This window comes from Strix uralensis, chromosome 17, assembly GCF_047716275.1.
Source record: "Strix uralensis isolate ZFMK-TIS-50842 chromosome 17, bStrUra1, whole genome shotgun sequence".
Lineage (NCBI taxonomy): Eukaryota > Metazoa > Chordata > Aves > Strigiformes > Strigidae > Strix > Strix uralensis.
This window is the reverse complement of record NC_133988.1, coordinates 16,362,902-16,379,790: the sequence shown is the minus strand read 5'-3', so window position 1 is coordinate 16,379,790 and position 16,889 is coordinate 16,362,902. Positions and strand designations below refer to the sequence as shown.

Genomic DNA, 16,889 nt, shown 5'->3' with positions numbered 1-16,889 from the left:
GGATTTGGCGCCAAAGCGCGCGCGCGCCGGGGGGCGGGGCCTGCCGGTGAGGGGCAGAGCACGGTCCTCCCAGGCGCATGCGCGTCCGCCGCTTCCCCGCCTTCCCCCTCCGCGGCCGGGATTTCCCGCCGTCGCTGCGCTCCCTCAGGCGGTCGCTCCCGTTACCGCCCGCTCCTGTTTACCGGGCGGAGGTGTCCGCGCTGAGACGGGCGTCCCCGCAGCCCCGCCAGTGCCTCCGAGCGAGTGCTGATGGACAGATACGTGGTTAAACGCCCCTCTGGGGAGACGGGGGGCGGCGGGAAGAGGCAGCGGCCGGAGGCGCCCGCCTCAGGGCAGCCCCTCTGGCAGGAGATCCGCGCGGAGGGCCTGAGCTGCGACTACCGGCTCCTCTTCAGCAAGGCCGAGGCTGACGAGATCTTCCAGCAGCTGGAGGAGGAGGTGGAGTATTTCGAAGGTAACGGCCCTGGGGGATCCGGCTTCCAGCCCCCCGTGCCCCTACCTGGTGAAGTGTTCCCCTGCCCGGCCCGTCCAGGCTCTGCCCAGGCCTAGATTGATTCCCAGGGCCTGGGCAGAGCTGCCAGGTGGTGGAGAGGTTTCTGCAGGCGCCTGGTGTTTGTAAAATCTGGCCCTGAGAAGTGAAGTGCAAGCACAGGGCTGATCCCACTGGGTTAATTCTGCTTAGCTTGAAACGTGTGTCAAGTGGTTTCATTCATGTTTTAATGTTTCCAAAGAACAGGGGTAGGCCTGGAAGGGTGACAGGAGTTTGTTAGTAGATGTAGTATATGAGATGTCCCTGGTTGCATTGATTGAACAGAATATGATGGGGGTGCTTGTCCCATTCATCACATTCAAGGGGGATAGTAAAGCAATGTCAGGCTTGAGAGTTACGTGCTTAGTCAGGACAGAAACACTTGAACACAGCTGACAGCTTTTGGGTTGTCATCAGCATCCTCATTTCTGTTCACAGAAGCTCCAAGTCAAGGAGACTGTTGAAACTGTGAACTGCAGAGGTAATACAGAGTTGGTTTTGATCCTTCTCATCTCTTGTTTAAACAGGCGAAATGACAAAATTGCACGTGTTTGGCAAATGGCACGACATTCCAAGGAGGCAGGTAACCTATGGAGACCCTGAGTTAACATACACTTACTCAGGCGTTACCTTCTCTCCTAAGCCGTGGATCCCAGTTCTCAACCGTATCAGAGACCGCGTCACTTTGGACACAGGACATACTTTTAATTTTGTTCTTATTAACAGGTATGTCCGTTTTCCAATTGCATCAAGCAACTTGTTCAAATGAAAAATTGCTTGTGCAACACTATTGATGGGTCACTGACAAGTTGTTTTACACTCATTTAATTGGATTGGTAGAAGAACTAATTAAGCTGTTCTGTGTACAGATATAAAGATGGTGAGGACCACATAGGTGAGCATCGAGATGATGAGAGAGAACTGGTTCCACGCAGTCCTATCGCGTCCGTGTCCTTCGGAGCTTGCAGGGACTTTGTTTTCAGGCACTGTGATTCCAGAGGGAAAAACGCAACACGCCACATTGAGCCCATCAAGCTGCAGCTAGCCCACGGTAGCCTGCTGCTGATGAAGTACCCCACCAACGTGTACTGGTACCACAGCCTGCCCACCCGTAAGAGAGTACTTGCCCCAAGAATCAACCTCACGTTTCGGAAAGTGATGACTGCAGTCAAGAAGTGAAATATTCAGCAATCAAGCACCAGGACTTTTGATTCTGAAAATAGAAGCTTTCTTCCCTGACATTTCTCGTTCAAACATTGTCTTTGATGATCCAAGGTACAAGATGAACAAATTAAACCAGGAGAGGAGATGATAGCGATGATAGTGTACTTGGTAACTTGCTAATAAAGACTGCGACTACTGATCTTAAATGCCAAGAATCCTTTTTCTCCATGAAATGTTGCTGTAGTCCTGCTGATACATGTTTTTCATGAATAATACCCTAGTTTTACTCAGGAAGAAGTTTGTTCTCAACTGATCTTAATCCAGCCAGTTTTCCAAAAAGATCAAAATACTCTATATCCTTGAGATGGTGGTGAAATAGCTTATAAATACCATAAAGTACAAGATGTGATAATTTAGAGTGAGCCTGGAAGCTGATACTGTTCAACAGGTGACACTTTTCTTGAATGCTCTGTCAATGAGCTATGGTTTGCTTGTTTTTTAAAAAATAAAATACAAATGAGACTGACATGAAAAAGAGGAGCACTAAAATATGAATACAGTGAGTGCAACATGGCTGGCTGCATCTTTTACAGTCACTGTGCCTTTTCTCTGCTTACATTCCTCTGCCAACATGGGAGACTGGGTTCCTTCGCTTGGTAGCGTGGTGGGGCGGGAGGAAGGGGGAGGGCCTCTTCTTCCTCATGTCCTTTGTCTGAACAGAAGCCAGGGAGCATAAGGTGACCTGGGGAAGGACTGGGTGGTATCATTTATATGGACAATGCAGTGTGAAAGGCTGCAACTTCTGAGAGTGTCTGTTTTTCTAAATAATTATCCCTAGGGATTCCGTTGTGGCTACCTGACAGCCATCACCTTCCATGCTGACAGTGAATCCCACTGGAATGAGGAGAGATCATCCAAAGTCACCAACAGGTCTTGCAGAACCAAACAATGGTGAGTACTGAGCGAGAATGTGAACTGATCCCTGTGTGGAACCAGGCTACAGGCACCTGGAATAGTGACGGGCTCTATCCTTCAGCAGTAGGTCCAGTAGGAATTAATGTCTGTTTAGACAAATTTGAGCTGGTACTTCCCCACTACCAGAAAATGCTGTATTTAGCGTGAAGAGCTCCTCATGAATGCTGCTTATCCAGAGAATGTGAAGTTCGCATATACCGAACGCAGTTTGGCTTATAGCTGGGTCTTTGTTTCAAGACACTACCACACATGAACAGCTACTTTTTCTAATAAGTTTATTCTTTTATTGCTACTGTACAGTTACAAAAATACCCTGAAGTGAAAACACAAACAGCAGTGCAGTGGTTTGACTAGAATATCATACATTTTTTAAATAATGCACAAAATAAGACAAGGATAACCCAAACACAGAGATGTCATCTTGCAGGTCTTATCTGATGTTTTTTAACCTTTTAAACCTTCTCCACCATGGAAGCTTGTGAGTAACAAGTGACAGCGTTTGATGAGCGTTATGTGCCTGCAGAGAGCCCAGAGACTTCCAAAGGGGAGGGTTGGTGGCAAACATCTCCAGAGGTCTTCGGTGCTCACAGGGGTATCTGGCGCAGCTCTGGACCAGGACTGCAGTGCTGATACTTGCTCCCTTCCTCACACCGAGGGCTAAGCCAAGACCATCTACTCCTTCCTAACAGGGAAAGCTAGAACAAATGCTGACTACTCAACCCTCATCTTTATCGCCCTTGAGGAAGCTGTCAGAGTAAATGCGCAGCTGAGTGGAACTGAGCAGCTTATCAGTGTCGTACAACGACTGTGCTTTCATCCTCATCAAACTGGCCTGTTGGAAAGCAGCTCTATGTAAAAGAAAAATATATTGAACATGCAAGCTCGCAGTAATATGTGGCTTTATGTCCCTGCTGCAAGCTGATGAGTTTAAGACTTAGTTTGTCATGTGCGTATGTTCTGACCCACCTCCAGCATTACTGCTTTTGAAACAGTGACCTCTGCAGATGAACTTCACAAAAATTCAGCATTAAAAGCTTTAAACAGACCCTGTTGACAATACGTATTGCAGAATATACACTGCTAGCAGTGGAAATGTCTTGAAGTTCTGAGGCACAAATGGTAGAGCTGCTAGACCCAGATGCTTTACATGATGTTTTTTCTTAGCACTGCTTTATAGAGCTCTCCTGCATGCCCATGCTGCCCAGAACAGAGAGCTTCTACCTTCTGAGAGTCCCTTAGGGCTTAGTTCAGTGGCCAGGGCATTTCTGGCATTTTGCATCCTTCTAGGGATTTTTTTTTTTCTTCTTGTTCTTCCATAACTTAAAATAGAAAGGTTAAAACCATGCTACTGCTAGCCTAACACAGAGAGACTTCTCAGGGACTAGCACATTGGTGGATTTATAAAGACTCTTATGTCTTATGAGCATCGCTTGGAGCAGGAATTATGATGCGTACTCTGGAATGATGAGTTGTGTAAATAGTTTTGCATATACATCCATTACTGCTCCTATTTTGGCTGGTTTTGAGCCTCCCGTGAAGGAACTCTGAACGCCTGTGAGCTTTGGGCAGCAATATGAATATCTGAGGTACAAAGTTGCCCTAAAAAATGACAGTTGTTACCATTTGATAATTAGTTGCTGTTTTACACTGAAAAAGCTGGTCTGATGAATTAAGTCTTTTTTTCCTCCAAGCTTACGAGGACAGAAAAGAGCTAAAAATAGCCTACATACTTTATTCCTGGTGATTAAAAGCAGTCAAAAGGATAATTGTTGCTGCTTCTCCCTCCCACGCTTTGTTTGGGATTTATTTTTTTGACATGTCAAACAATCTAGAGCCACAAGGGACACTTCTACTCCGATGGGAAGCTGTATCTAATGCAGTGCCACTGGTCTTTTCAGGCTGCTGTACTACTTCACAGGACAGTCCTGATTCCATTGAGTATGCTCTAACTTAACATGGGGGCTGGGGTTGCTCTACACCTCTGCTCAGTCACAGCTGGTACAAGGTCTAAGGCTCAACCACAAGCCAGGCAAGTGTGTGTTGGAAGGGTTGATGAGAAATGGCAGTTTTCAGCATTAAAATAGGAAGGAACACCAATTACAGTAGCCTTGAAATCACAGCATTAAAAGTTGTAGTTAGTACTACAAGCAACTGTATTCAACAAGGAAATTACAATACTGATTGCTAGCACACGCTTCTGTCTCTTGATTTCAGCTATATTCTGAAGATACTGAGCAATAAATCAGGGTCTTGGCTCTTAAAAAATTTGTCTTTTCTCCTGGAAAAGGGAAACTGCGCTTTGAATCAGCAGAAGTACTTCTATGATGTATAAAGAACTAAAATACCAGGAAAATGACGTGAACAGGGAAGTTGTTTTTTGGATCACGCATGTTATGTAGAGATGCCTTACTTTATTAATTAGCTGGGATATCAAATCTGATTCTGTCAGTAGTTCATCCCGTCATCTTGAGACATTTATCAGAACGCAACCGACATGCAGTGGACAATAGTATTGTAGCTATTCAAATAAGCTCAAGGCACTTTGTTTCTTAAATCATTGCCTTTGATAACAGCAGCTTCCCGTCAACCGCTTCTGGGGCTCCCCTGTTCCGAAATGTCTGCAGTGAAATGTATGGGATTAAGCATCTCTCTTTGAAAATTTACATACACGTCAGAATATGGAAAAGAGCCTTGGGAAGTCTGTTTGAAATGTCTGTTTCAGAGCTGTGATGTTGACAAAATTACTACCTAACAGAATAAATGCTTCTCTAACACAGATATACTTTGGACTGCACAACGTTAGCAGACCAACTTTGGGTAGCGTAATTTTGGTACAAAACACAACTCCCAGCAGGAGCCAGCCGTTGCCATAGAGGGAGGGGAAAGTTAAAGGGCCTGTGGTGGGTTATTTGCATAACAGACAAGAGGTGCAACGTAGCTCTCCTTAGAGGAATTTTATCAGTTTTTGTCCTTCTGCTCTCTTCATCAGTCTTCAGCCTTCAACTCCAAGCTGTGGTGCTGTACCCTCGAGTGAACGCGCTCGTAAAAAAGCAAGTAAGCACTGGAAGAAAGGACTTCCTGCAGACTTGCTTTGCGAACGGTGTCATCCGAAATCCAGAGCCACTGAGTGCTGACAGAGAGGGGGCTCTTGGGAGAAGGGGGAGAGCGGCGGTAAGTCACAAAGTGTCCAGAATGCATGTCCCCGTGATGCACTACGACTGCCATCAGGCGGTAAAGGTAGACGGGGGAGCTGAAGGAGAAATGAGAAAAAGGGTCAGCGGCCCTCGTGGGCGAAACATACCAGAAGCAGCCCCGCTTGCTTTGTCTTCAGTTGCAGTTTCTTTTTAGAGCAAATAATGGCTCCGCAAGAGACACGCTGCCTTGCAATTTCAGTACACCAAGTCTTCGCTCCAGTGATGCCTTATTCTATTATAAAGAAAACCAAACTATTTATTTTAAAAGTTTATGCTGCAGAGGGGTACTATGTTTTGTACAGCATAACTGATTAAATCTTGCAACAGCATTCTCCATCCAACCTCCCAGTGTGCCAGTGTTTAGTTCTTAAAGCACTGTTATTGGACAGAAAAACTATTCCAGAAGAATGTGCTTTTAACTGAAAAGAGGTAAAATTGCAGCGGGTAACCCACAGATAACAACAGACACACTTTGAAGGACTTGCTCTACAACTGTCTTCATAACAAACATTTGGCACAAAATGCTTCCAGGCTTCTCATTTCACTCAGTGATTGTGGGAACTGTCTTCCCCACAGGGAAAATATGCCACAGCCGATAGAAGAAAGGGTATAGAACTAACTATACATTGGCCACCAGCATGAAAATAAGTGTTTTCAAAGGCCAAGAGAACAGATTATCAGGAGAAGCATCGAGGCTGATTTACTAAGTAGAATCACGGCAGCTGCAACTTAAATCAAGCTTGTTAAGCGTTTGAAAAAAATCTGCAAGAGATCTATGCAATAGTTTTAAAATCAGAGTAAGAGAAAAAAATGAAGGGGTAGAAGAAAACAGCAAGAATGTGGCTATTCAGAAGGATGATCTACTGCACCATGCACCAGAGAAAGGACACTTTGAGTTTTGCTTGTAATACGCTCCACTCCTGCCAAAGACAACCCCTAAAAATCAGCCAAGAGAAAAGCAAAAAATTTCTGCACAGGACCTAGGATAGATGTTAAATTTTGTGACTATGCAGCCTCAAAATAAAGACAGAATAAAGGAAGACATAATTTGAAGGGACAGAAATTAGAAGATGGGATACAAATCTCTAACTTACCTGCACTCAGGGAATGCAGCAAGTGGAAAAGTTCCCGAGGACATTAAAAACGAAGAGGAGCAGGCACCGTTCATGAAGAGCGGTTTAGGACCGGATGGCTGTTCTGCATCTGCAAGAGGAAGTAGACATTCAGTAATTTAACTGAACTGCTACTATTAGTAATGCTAATAACAGTGCTTCTGTTCCTGCCATACCTTTCATCACAGAATATGAAGGTGTTTTACTTATTTTAATTCATTACATTCTACAGTCCCTTAAGAGATGCAGAGGAATATATCCAAAGACTGCTAACTGTTTTTACATGACAAATATGAAAATGACCATATTTACAGAATCCCCAAACTAAACAGAATATTGAGCTGCCTAAACGGCAGACCTACTACAGGTAGATTTTTCTAATAGTTTAAGAAGTCACCATTCCCATTCTTGCTGTACTTGTCCTGAAGCCTTAGAAGAGATCACTAACAAGATAATCCCTAGGACTTCCCGAGTTCAACATTCCTTTACCCTTTGGACGTAAAACATATGAGTTCTATGCTATCTGGGACTTTTTTGTTTGTTTGTAAGTTTTTTTTAAATATTTAGTAGAATCAAATTAAATTATCAAAACAGAACTGTAAATGTGGGACGGGGTATCCTAATGCTTGCTGGGAAAGGAATTTCCACCTGTCCTCTCTGCACAGATTATATAACGATACTGCTTTACGTTCATTCTGCAGATTAGAATGTTTTATCACTGACATGTAGAAATACCTGATATATTTTATTTTCAATAGTACCTGAAGGTTTTACTGCTGTCCCATCCTTTGTTCCGGGTGTTGTCTCTTCAGAGTTTTTCTGATTCAGCTCATTCTGGCTTGATTTATGAACAGGAATGCGATATTTGTAGATGTCCATGATCAGGAACTCATTGAACTGTACGTGTTCGTGACGTTTCAGAGGAGCGCCTTGGTTTGACCAGCTCAGTCTTTGCAGATGGATGCACAAACACTGAGGAAGCTTCAGCAACATTCCGTAGAAAAGGAGAGTCAAAATACATATTAAGTGAAGAGAAGCAGCTGTTCAAGTTAAAAGCATACTGAGGGAACTGGTAAGTCTAGTAGCTAAGGAAATGCACCCCTGAACTGCGTGCTGCTATATCTGCGTGTAAGGTTATGGGCAGTAGTGTCCCTCGGACACGACACAACTCACAGCTCTCTTGAGATTTCTGATAACGCTGCTACTGCTGGCTCCCTAGGCAGCAGGATAGCTGATGTGAATCGTTTTCTTCAAATGGAAGAAAAATCAATAAAAACACAGGCATATTCCTAAAAAGCTCACCTGTCAATCTCATCTAGTTTATTGATTTGTGAGGTAGAAATGAGGACTGCAATCTGTTGGAGTGAGTTGTTGTAAGACATTTGCTAATACTCACTAAGTAATGGCTTCGCCCAGTGAGAGTACCAGGGGAAAAAAGGTCAAGTAGTTACAAATATCAGACATTCAAAGTCATGCCAGGGTTCATCTCTAGCAGTAAGTACATATTAATAGCACCTGAGGCTCTTAATTACAGACCAGTGCCCTGCTGTCCTCTGCATTATATGATTACAGAGCAAAAAATGGTAAGAGCTTCCCATATAATTACACCTGGTATTTAGCACCATATTCACCTGTTTAAACCTGCTTTTTATTAATATTATTTATTTATTTGTATTAAGAACATCTTCATTTCTTTGAAGTGTGCAATTGCTAAAGATGCTATTTAATATATATTATATACTGTAATTATATGTATTTATTGTAATTATTTATTATTGTAGTTATATATATTGTATATTTAATATATATATTGTAAATATGAATCACTTCACTTACTGAGGAAATCAAGAATTAATGCAAGACACATGAACTGCCACTGAGCCAAACTCACTTGCTGAATAACAGTAGAATACTCAACATTCTTTAAGCTATATGAGGTTTTGCTGAATTGAGGCCTCAGTGCCTACAAGTATTTGAAGTATGAGCTTACTTTTTTAAGTAAAACATTAAAGTAGTCTAATACCAAGAACTGGGCATCAAGCAAAGAGATCAAAGAACAAAATTACTGTATAACAGGATTTAAAAACAGATTTGGAGGGTTAGCTTGCCTCACCTTTCCTAACTTTAATTGCTTAACAAATGTTGTTCTCTGGTTTTCTATGCTCTGTCCATTCAGAGTCCCTTCTGCCTGAATCTGAAATCCAAAGGGAAAAAAATAAAGTCATTTGATTAGCTGCTGTATCAGACTACGCATAAAAGTGCAGGTCTGCACACTGCAGACAAAAGCAATTGTCTGTCTAGAACTATGCTCAGTGCATTAATTATATCTACAGTTTTCTAGGAATTTTCTCAAGAATTGTTGGCCTGTCCTAATGCATCAGAATTCTAAACCAAAATCAAGCAGAAATGGGCATTTACAGAACAAGCCCAGCCTCCAGGTTTATGCGTAGTCATAAGCCATTTCTGTTCGTCTTCAATCAAGCTGCTTTGGCTCTGTGCTATCATCAAATGACAAGCAACTGTAAAATACTGTTTAAAATACCAGAACAAAAAAATTATCCTAGATATTATCTAAATAATACCTGGTAGTTACAGAATAAATTATTTGTAATATTATAAATAAAGCTTCACTCCATTTTAAATATAAAAAAATCCCAGGCAGGCTAGAGGCTTTCCTGAAGTCACCACGAAAGGACTAGAAAACTGAAGCCATGATTCTGTCAGCAGGCTTAAAACCGAGCTAGAAGGATATATAAATTAAAATGACATACTTTAGTGCAGTTGTCACACACAACATCCTTTACAGATTCAGAGGAGATGAAATGATGGAGGCAGTGGTCCAGCGTCATAGGACGACCCTTAGTATGAAAAAACCAAAATTATTTGCAGTAATTTTAGGGTGTGTACCACTTAATTTTGTGAAAGGATTTTTCCTAATTTCTTGCATAAAAACTACAGGATCGCAGACTTATTTCTTGGGGAAACTGACTAAGTGACTTTGCAATATAGAACAGTGGTAATGTAACTAACTATGGGGATTCTTCCTCAGCCTTGATTAAATGTGGAAAACACTGCAGCCTGCAGATAAGAACAATAGCTCTGACTCCCTGTGTGACTCCTTTAGTGGGGTTTTAAACTACAGAGTCCTGGCCCTGTTACTATTTTTCTCTAAAGTTCCAGCACTTCATGGGTCACTTCATGCACTCTGACCCTCTACGTAGGAGAAATACAGCATTTAATGGAATTTAGGCACTCCTTCCTTGTAAACCATACTGCACACTACCGAGTACGAAGGGCATAATCCTCAATGATGGTATAAAATAAAATAATGTGTCCAAATCCCAATCCTGGCTGTCCAGGAGTGTATCCACAAGTTTTCTTGAGTGCAAGTAGTTGCTGCTTGTCTGGAGAGACAAATTGCTAGCAGACATTAAGTAACAAACTGTTCTAGTTCAGAAACGTCCTGCACGTTTTGCCCCCAAAATCCACAGTGTTTTGTCACTTGAAGTTTTTGAGAGCCAAAAAGAAACGGAAACAATTTCTGGTTGAAATCACTTGATCCAAAAGCCTGTATTACTATCACCACAGAGACAGTGCACCCAAAGGTCACCTTCCAAGACTGCCAGAAACAGCCCTCAGGATACGATCTGGTCTGTTCAGATTACACAGAAAGGACCAAATCCTCCTCCAGGAGAAAGAGAAAACTATGGGTGTCAACAAAGTCACGCTTGTTGTACTAATTGGTAGTTTGCACCAACATATTAGTGATAAGGTACTGTATTAGCACAACAGGATCATTTATAAAAAGGCAAGAAAATAAACTGTAGCTACTCATTTACACTTAGGCTGTAGCATCTTAAAAAGGCACCGGTGAAGATAAAGCTGTGACGACAAGGCAACGGGCAGGGCGGCTGGATCGTCCGTCAGCAAGGGATACGTACCCACACGGCAGCAGGAATGCTCAGCGAGAGGCTGTCGAAGGTATCGTACCTCACGGGACTCTGCAAAGAAGTATTTCACATACCCAGTGAGCTGGAATTTATGACAGTCCAAAAAAAAAAAAAAAAACAAACCCCCCAACCAGCCTCACCCAAACTGAACACATGCCCTCTGCTGTCCACAGTTATCTGGTGGAACAGGGTCAAAACCACCCGCTTTCCCAAGCACAGTGCCTGTTTCTGCTGAAGCTGCCCCTGCTCACTTAAATTTGTTCACAAGGTTTTGAAAACTAAAAGTACTAAACATGCTCTTACAGTTTGATCTACAAATGAGATTTATTTTCCGTGTTTTTTCTTTATCCAGGTTACCTTCACCTCCTTCCTCTGGATAACTGGACTGCAACTTAACTTGGCTTTGCATGTGCAATCTCAGTACTGTGTGCTGAATGAACAGCTCGTCCTAAAACACTACCCACGTGAGTGGATTTGCAGTGTATGTCAGCTGTGGTACTGAATTCTAAATATAAGACAGCTATTATCCCCACAAAGTGGATCACATTTAATTTTCTTCAGTATATTTAGTGATACATTCTTATTCATTACCAACACCATAATAGGTACCTGAAAAAGTAACAGTCTAAGCTGTCAGTCCTGCAAACCTTTGGACTATGTCAGAAACAAGGGATGACTGTTTCAGCACAGGCTCCGAGTGTCGGACATCCTTTTTCACATACACATATTACCAGACACACATTCTTGTACCTGGTGTTCACAGTGTTTGCAAACCATGTTGCTGGTCAGCCTTCCGTGAAAAGGATGCTGAGATTTCCAGTGATTTGACACAGGGGGAAGAGACCCTGAAACACAAAGTTGAAATTGTCCTTTTATTTTCAATACATCTGTGTTCATCATTACAATTCCATATTTTTGGCTCGCAGTAACAAAAGTAACTGCTCTAAAACATGTTCTGTCCTGCTGACAATTTTTTTTTTTTTTTACAGCTGAAGAGATATATTTCAGTCCAATACAAACAAAGATCAATTAATATTATCCCCTTAATAAACAAAGTGACTACATTATGAATATTCATATTTCAGAATGGAAAAAAAGCATACCTCTTGTTCTGCAGCTTATTTGCTTTTGGGTTATTTCTGGCTGCTACAGAGGAAGATAAAAGATTTCATTAACCCTACCTTAGAAACCATTAAGTATTAAATATGTTCATATTTCATCCCTAATAAGCTTTTCTGACATTAGAACAATTGTGGGAGTTTTAGTGTCTCTTTATATTTGAGGAAGGCCAAAAACCCTGGTTCGCAACAAATTTATAATCAGCACAAAGAACACTTCTAATAAAATGAATAATTAATCTGCAGAATTCTTTGCCTCAAAGTACAAAAATAAAAGCGTAACAGATTTTATAAACCTTTTGTATGTATTTTAGACAAAAATAGATACAAACTTTCTGTCTGCATGAAGTTTACCACCAAACTGGAGGATAAATTTCACCTCCAAATGGCCTATTCCATAAATGTCCATTTTGCAGTTTTCAAACCTCTTTCATGTGTTGACTCTTACAGATAAGAGTAACTTCTTAGACGGACTACTGTTCTGTGCTAGTATTTCAGTCCCTATATTCCAGGGATTTAGGAATGCAAAAGCCCTCATGAAAGTGGGATCACTACAAATTTAAATACATTTTTTATTCTTTAGATTGCCTGGCCTATTGATTCTTTTCTATCAGAGTCCTAAAGAACAGCTTTGAAAACATAATGAAAACATCTTCAGTTTCTAAACAGACACTTTATACTTGACACATTTAGGAATCTAGGCAGGCTATGGAAACTTCTCCCAATAATGAAGTAATATTGGTAAAGAAGTCACCTCCAGTGAATGCACATCGAACAAATGCGTCACACGTGGCTGACGATCCCGTTCATCTTCTAACGAAGAGGTAAGGACATGAAATAATTCATGAGCATCCTATTAAATAGAGGCATAAGACTTAGAGGAAGCAAAACCAAGACATCAGAACATGCCAGGAGTACTGATACACACATGACTACATTATTGTAGTAGGAAATTAAAGGAAAAATTACTGCTTAGGGCTCACCTTATGTATTAATAGTAATAATATGTGCATCTGCTGCAGTTTTGCCAAAAAGCTTTTTCTATAAAGCTGAACTTCGTAACAGCACACATCATTAAAAATATTCTGGGCCATATAAACTCAAAAGATACTAAAAGGCTTGGAGGAAAAAAGAAAAGGAATGCACAAATGCCTGCTTTCCTTGATTTCAATAAAAGCATAATTGACATCTCAGCTGTTTGCTTTGGCTCTGAAATATAAAAGATAGAACCATGTTTTATGAGTGAGGTATTTGGTCAAGTACCTCAGCCAGCTGCACACACTTAGGGGCTGAAAATACTGAAAACAAGAATTGGACATCTGGTATGTTACGTGTAACTAAATTTGGAAATGTCAGAGGAGTCCATCCCTCGACGCAGCGTGGCACCTTAGCCCAGACCCATTACTTACAGCCAAGCCAGGGCTGTAGCTGTTCTGTTTGAATATTACTGGCTCCATTCTACCAAACCTGAAGGTAATTAAGTATGAGGTTTTGAAGCAGCCAGAGTTTCCATGATGCGTATCTAAGCAAACTGAAAACACCATTCAATAATCACGCGGTTGTTTTCATTTTTTAAAGCAAACTTTTTGCTACAGCAAAGATTCCGATGTGACACTCAGGGCTGTTAGTACCATAGCTTCAATTTTCTGTCATTCCATCTCTAAGCACTGAGGTGTGTGGCAGGCAGTCTAACTTCAATTCTGTAATCACCTGCTCTTCAAATGATGAGATCTGCCACCTGTACATTCTTAAAACTTCTAACAGGCAGCTTGCATCCAGGACATCATCTTCTGTTACCTCTTGGCAGGATAAAGCTAGAGACATTGCATTTAAAAATGTTAGAAGGAGCCACAAAAAACAGTTAGAAACACAAATCTGTTTCTTTTAGACTGTATGTTACTTATGCATCGTATAATTGATTACAGCAAAGTTACTCTTGATTAGGACAGGTAGGCAATGACAATCACACTAGTATTTATTAATTACCACTCATCTGACTCAGGCTAACTGACTGCATACATTCTCCTAATACATATGCACAGTGAAAGGTTTCTCAGCTCATACAGAGAGAAGAAACAATATAAACACCGTCTGGAAAGACAAATTTTTACTGGTGGATTGGGTAAAAATTGGTACTTTACATGTCACAGAAACCCCAGTATTAATGCCCCATCATCGTTACATCAGTAAATGTACTCGCTTAAGTGGCACAGTTTTAGTTTGAACAACATCCTGAGATGGGAAAACTTCCGATGGATTTCCTTTAAAACAAAGCCCTGCGAGGGAAGGCAGGGAGAGCCAGCAGATCGCTTAAACATTTCAAGTGCTTAAAGAGGATTTAACTGATACCTGAATTTAACACGGGGGCAAGTCTGAGACAGAGTACCAAACTGGGCTTAGAGGCTTTAACATCTGTATCCCACATCATACAAAGTACAAGTGTGTATTACCAAAAATAGTCCATCTTTTTGGTAAAAGAGCAAGCTTAGAAAAAAATGCTTATTTTATAATGCATTAATTTTCTTTTATATAGAATTCTGAGTGCCCATCTAATTGTGATAATATTTTCCTATTTCTTCAATTTTACTGAGTCCATTTTTATGCTGTTTTAACCATTAATACTCTGTGAACAGCAAATGCATTACAGCCTGTGGCAGCAGATGCCGTAACCACATTTTCAGCACCCCTGTTGCCCTCTACCTCAATCTGTTCACCCTGTTGGCAAACAGCTTCTTCAGAGCAACACGCACGATGCTGGCTCGGCTGCTTCTCGATTGCCAGGCGAGTCAAACAAAACCTGAAACCCTTCAGTTCTTGGCCAAGAAACAAACAGCTTTGGGGACACGCGCAGCCGGGCCTTGCGCTGTTCAGGCTCAGTACAGTAACTTAATACCTCTGGGATCGCTGCCCCTCTGCGAAAGTTGGTTGAACTTGGCCAATGAGTTCAAAGTGAGTAGAGGAAAATTAAAAAGAGAAGAATACAAGACCACATGAGCTTCCTTTCTTGAGGGAAGCAGGCTAGAAGCAATAATGTTGATGCTAAGTATTTTCTTCTTACTTTATCGCAACATGAAAATGTTAAAATACCTCTTAGGAGATGCAGCAAAGTGACTGACAGGTATCGACGCTCCGTGGACTGGTTCTGGTCTGTCTTGTACTGTGCTGTAAATTCCTCCAGCCACTTGATGAAAGACGGGCAGGAAGATAAGCCTTGCAGCAAAGAGTTCATGAAACAAGTGTTTCCTAAGTTCAGAAGGCCAGGTACAAGCCCTGCAAATAGAAGTGTGAGAATTTATACTATAAAGTCTAGGAAAACCTTACTGTTTTTCAGTAGCAAGTGTTGTGTTAGGCATTAAATTATTTCAGTTTATTTGGTACTTGCACCCAAAACGAGAAGATCCTGGTACGTACAACACCGTGCTGTGAAATGTTTATACACGTGGTGGTCTCTGAGACTTGCACCACTAAAATCTTTTTAAATTTTCTTTTTTTTTTTTCCTGATAGGAGTAAATCTCTACCAACAACACTAAGGTTCAGGATTATCTGCAGGTTACCGTACAAACTGTAAAACTCTTGGTTACCATATATAGCGTGGGAGCCCCTTATTGGCAGGTTTGCAGCAGCCTGCGGGGTCACCGCTGACGCCTCAACTTGCTTTAGTGAAGCTCTTTTGCTCAGGTGAGTACATTGTTATGAAAACCCCCAGTTTTTAATCCCCTCGCCAAGGATTAATAAGTATTTCTGCACAACTCTGCTTAGCAAGAGACTTTCGCTCCTCTTGTACTAAGGGTCAGTAAGAACACGTTTATTTTGCATTCCAAACCATAAAGTAAAATAAAGCGTGTTATCTGCAGCAGTTCAGTAATGAACTTGCCACAGGGCACGAAAATATGTCTGAGTCACAATTTCAGAAGGATGTCAATCGATATAATTAATAATTATGTAAGTGACAAAAGTCCTTTGTTCAATACGTCCTTTTAAATTTGTTACATTTCTAAGCAGGACAGTGACCAAAATCTTAGCAAGAGAAAACAATTTATAGGCGCTAATAATCCAAACCAGCAATAGGTGCGTTTCTAACGCCCAGGAGAAACCGGGAAGCGCCGGCGTGAGGTCCCGGGGCTGTCCCCGTCCCTCCCGGCCCTTCTTACCTTTCCTCCGCCTCTTCCTCTCGGCGATGGGACCCCACAGCACGTACAGCCCCGCCGCCAAGGCGGCGGCCACCCCCCCGATAACCCCCCAGTTCTTCATCACTTTATACCTGAAACTGGAAAAAAAAAAAAAAAAAGAGAAAAAAAATAAAAAAAACAAGCGGGGAGTCGCTCCCGCTGCCTGCGGAGACGCGTATCAGACGCGCGGGGGCAGGCGGCGGACGCCCAGGAGGCTCCCGGTGCTCGGTGCCCGCCTCGGGGAAGGGAAGAGAGGGGCAGGGCCGGCCCCGCCACACCGCCCGCGCCTCCCCCCCGTCCGGCCCGGCTCCCCCCGCGCTGACCTGCCCGCCGTCCCGGTCCGCAGCAGCCGCCGCACCGCCCCCTCCGCCTGCGGGGCCCCGCGGGGCAGCATCCCCGTCCCGCCGCCGGAACCGGGCCCCGCGGGCAGGCGGAGGCGGACGGGGCGGAGAGGGGGAACACCGGAAGTGGAGCGGGGGGGGCCGGTTAGCGGGCGGACCGCCCCTAGCAACGGGCGGCGGCGGGCGGACTCCGCCCCTAGCAACGGGCGGCGGCCGGTCGTTAAGGCCGAGGCGGGGCGGGAAGGGGGGGACACGGGGATTACCGGCCCGCCCCGGGCCCGGGGAAGGGCGGGTGTAACGGACACCGAGCCCTGCGCTGCCCGGCCCCTGGCAGCC

At 42.9% G+C, this 16,889-nt stretch overlaps 3 protein-coding genes and 1 long non-coding RNA gene across 8 annotated transcripts in view; 3 read left to right on the top strand and 1 right to left on the bottom strand.

Annotated features, from left to right (window-relative positions):
- Positions 1-95: 95 nt before the first annotated feature.
- ALKBH2 (alkB homolog 2, alpha-ketoglutarate dependent dioxygenase) lies at positions 96-7,914 on the top strand. 3 transcript variants are annotated; one of them, XR_012631357.1, is made up of 6 exons: positions 96-454; positions 1,057-1,255; positions 1,399-1,804; positions 2,532-2,644; positions 5,658-5,839; positions 7,829-7,914. XR_012631357.1 is itself a non-coding variant. In XM_074887798.1 (3 exons), the coding sequence occupies exons 1-3, from the start codon at positions 250-252 to the stop codon at positions 1,706-1,708; spliced, it is 714 nt and encodes a 237-aa protein (XP_074743899.1). In that variant the 5' UTR covers positions 96-249; the 3' UTR covers positions 1,709-2,228. The 3 variants fall into 3 exon arrangements, 2 of the variants coding, with proteins under 2 accessions (XP_074743899.1, XP_074743900.1); XM_074887798.1 differs by lacking the exons at positions 2,532-2,644; positions 5,658-5,839; positions 7,829-7,914 and having other exon boundaries at positions 1,399-2,228; XM_074887799.1 differs by lacking the exons at positions 2,532-2,644; positions 5,658-5,839; positions 7,829-7,914 and having other exon boundaries at positions 1,057-1,112; positions 1,399-1,471.
- On the bottom strand, positions 2,927-16,619 carry USP30 (ubiquitin specific peptidase 30). 2 transcript variants are annotated; one of them, XM_074887797.1, is made up of 13 exons: positions 16,536-16,619; positions 16,195-16,310; positions 15,130-15,312; positions 13,753-13,856; positions 12,797-12,895; positions 12,028-12,067; positions 11,675-11,769; positions 10,916-10,975; positions 9,746-9,832; positions 9,088-9,168; positions 7,736-7,955; positions 6,957-7,065; positions 2,927-5,918 (listed from the first exon to the last, which is right to left on the bottom strand). In XM_074887797.1, the coding sequence occupies exons 1-13, from the start codon at positions 16,604-16,606 to the stop codon at positions 5,654-5,656; spliced, it is 1,530 nt and encodes a 509-aa protein (XP_074743898.1). In that variant the 5' UTR covers positions 16,607-16,619; the 3' UTR covers positions 2,927-5,653. The 2 variants fall into 2 exon arrangements, with proteins under 2 accessions (XP_074743898.1, XP_074743897.1); XM_074887796.1 differs by having other exon boundaries at positions 12,028-12,070; positions 16,536-16,618.
- Positions 7,916-12,040, top strand: LOC141951481 (uncharacterized). Of its 2 annotated transcripts, XR_012631359.1 has the most exons (4): positions 7,916-8,046; positions 10,820-10,955; positions 11,277-11,388; positions 11,914-12,040. It is a non-coding gene; the product is annotated as an uncharacterized LOC141951481 (long non-coding RNA). The 2 variants fall into 2 exon arrangements; XR_012631358.1 differs by lacking the exon at positions 11,914-12,040 and having other exon boundaries at positions 11,277-11,668.
- The window catches only part of SVOP (SV2 related protein), a 31,227-nt gene continuing 29,771 nt past the window's right edge, over positions 15,434-16,889 (top strand). The window contains exon 1 of the mRNA XM_074887794.1: positions 15,434-15,721. The gene's annotated coding sequence lies outside the window, so the exon portion shown is untranslated. The remainder of the gene's footprint in view (positions 15,722-16,889) is intronic.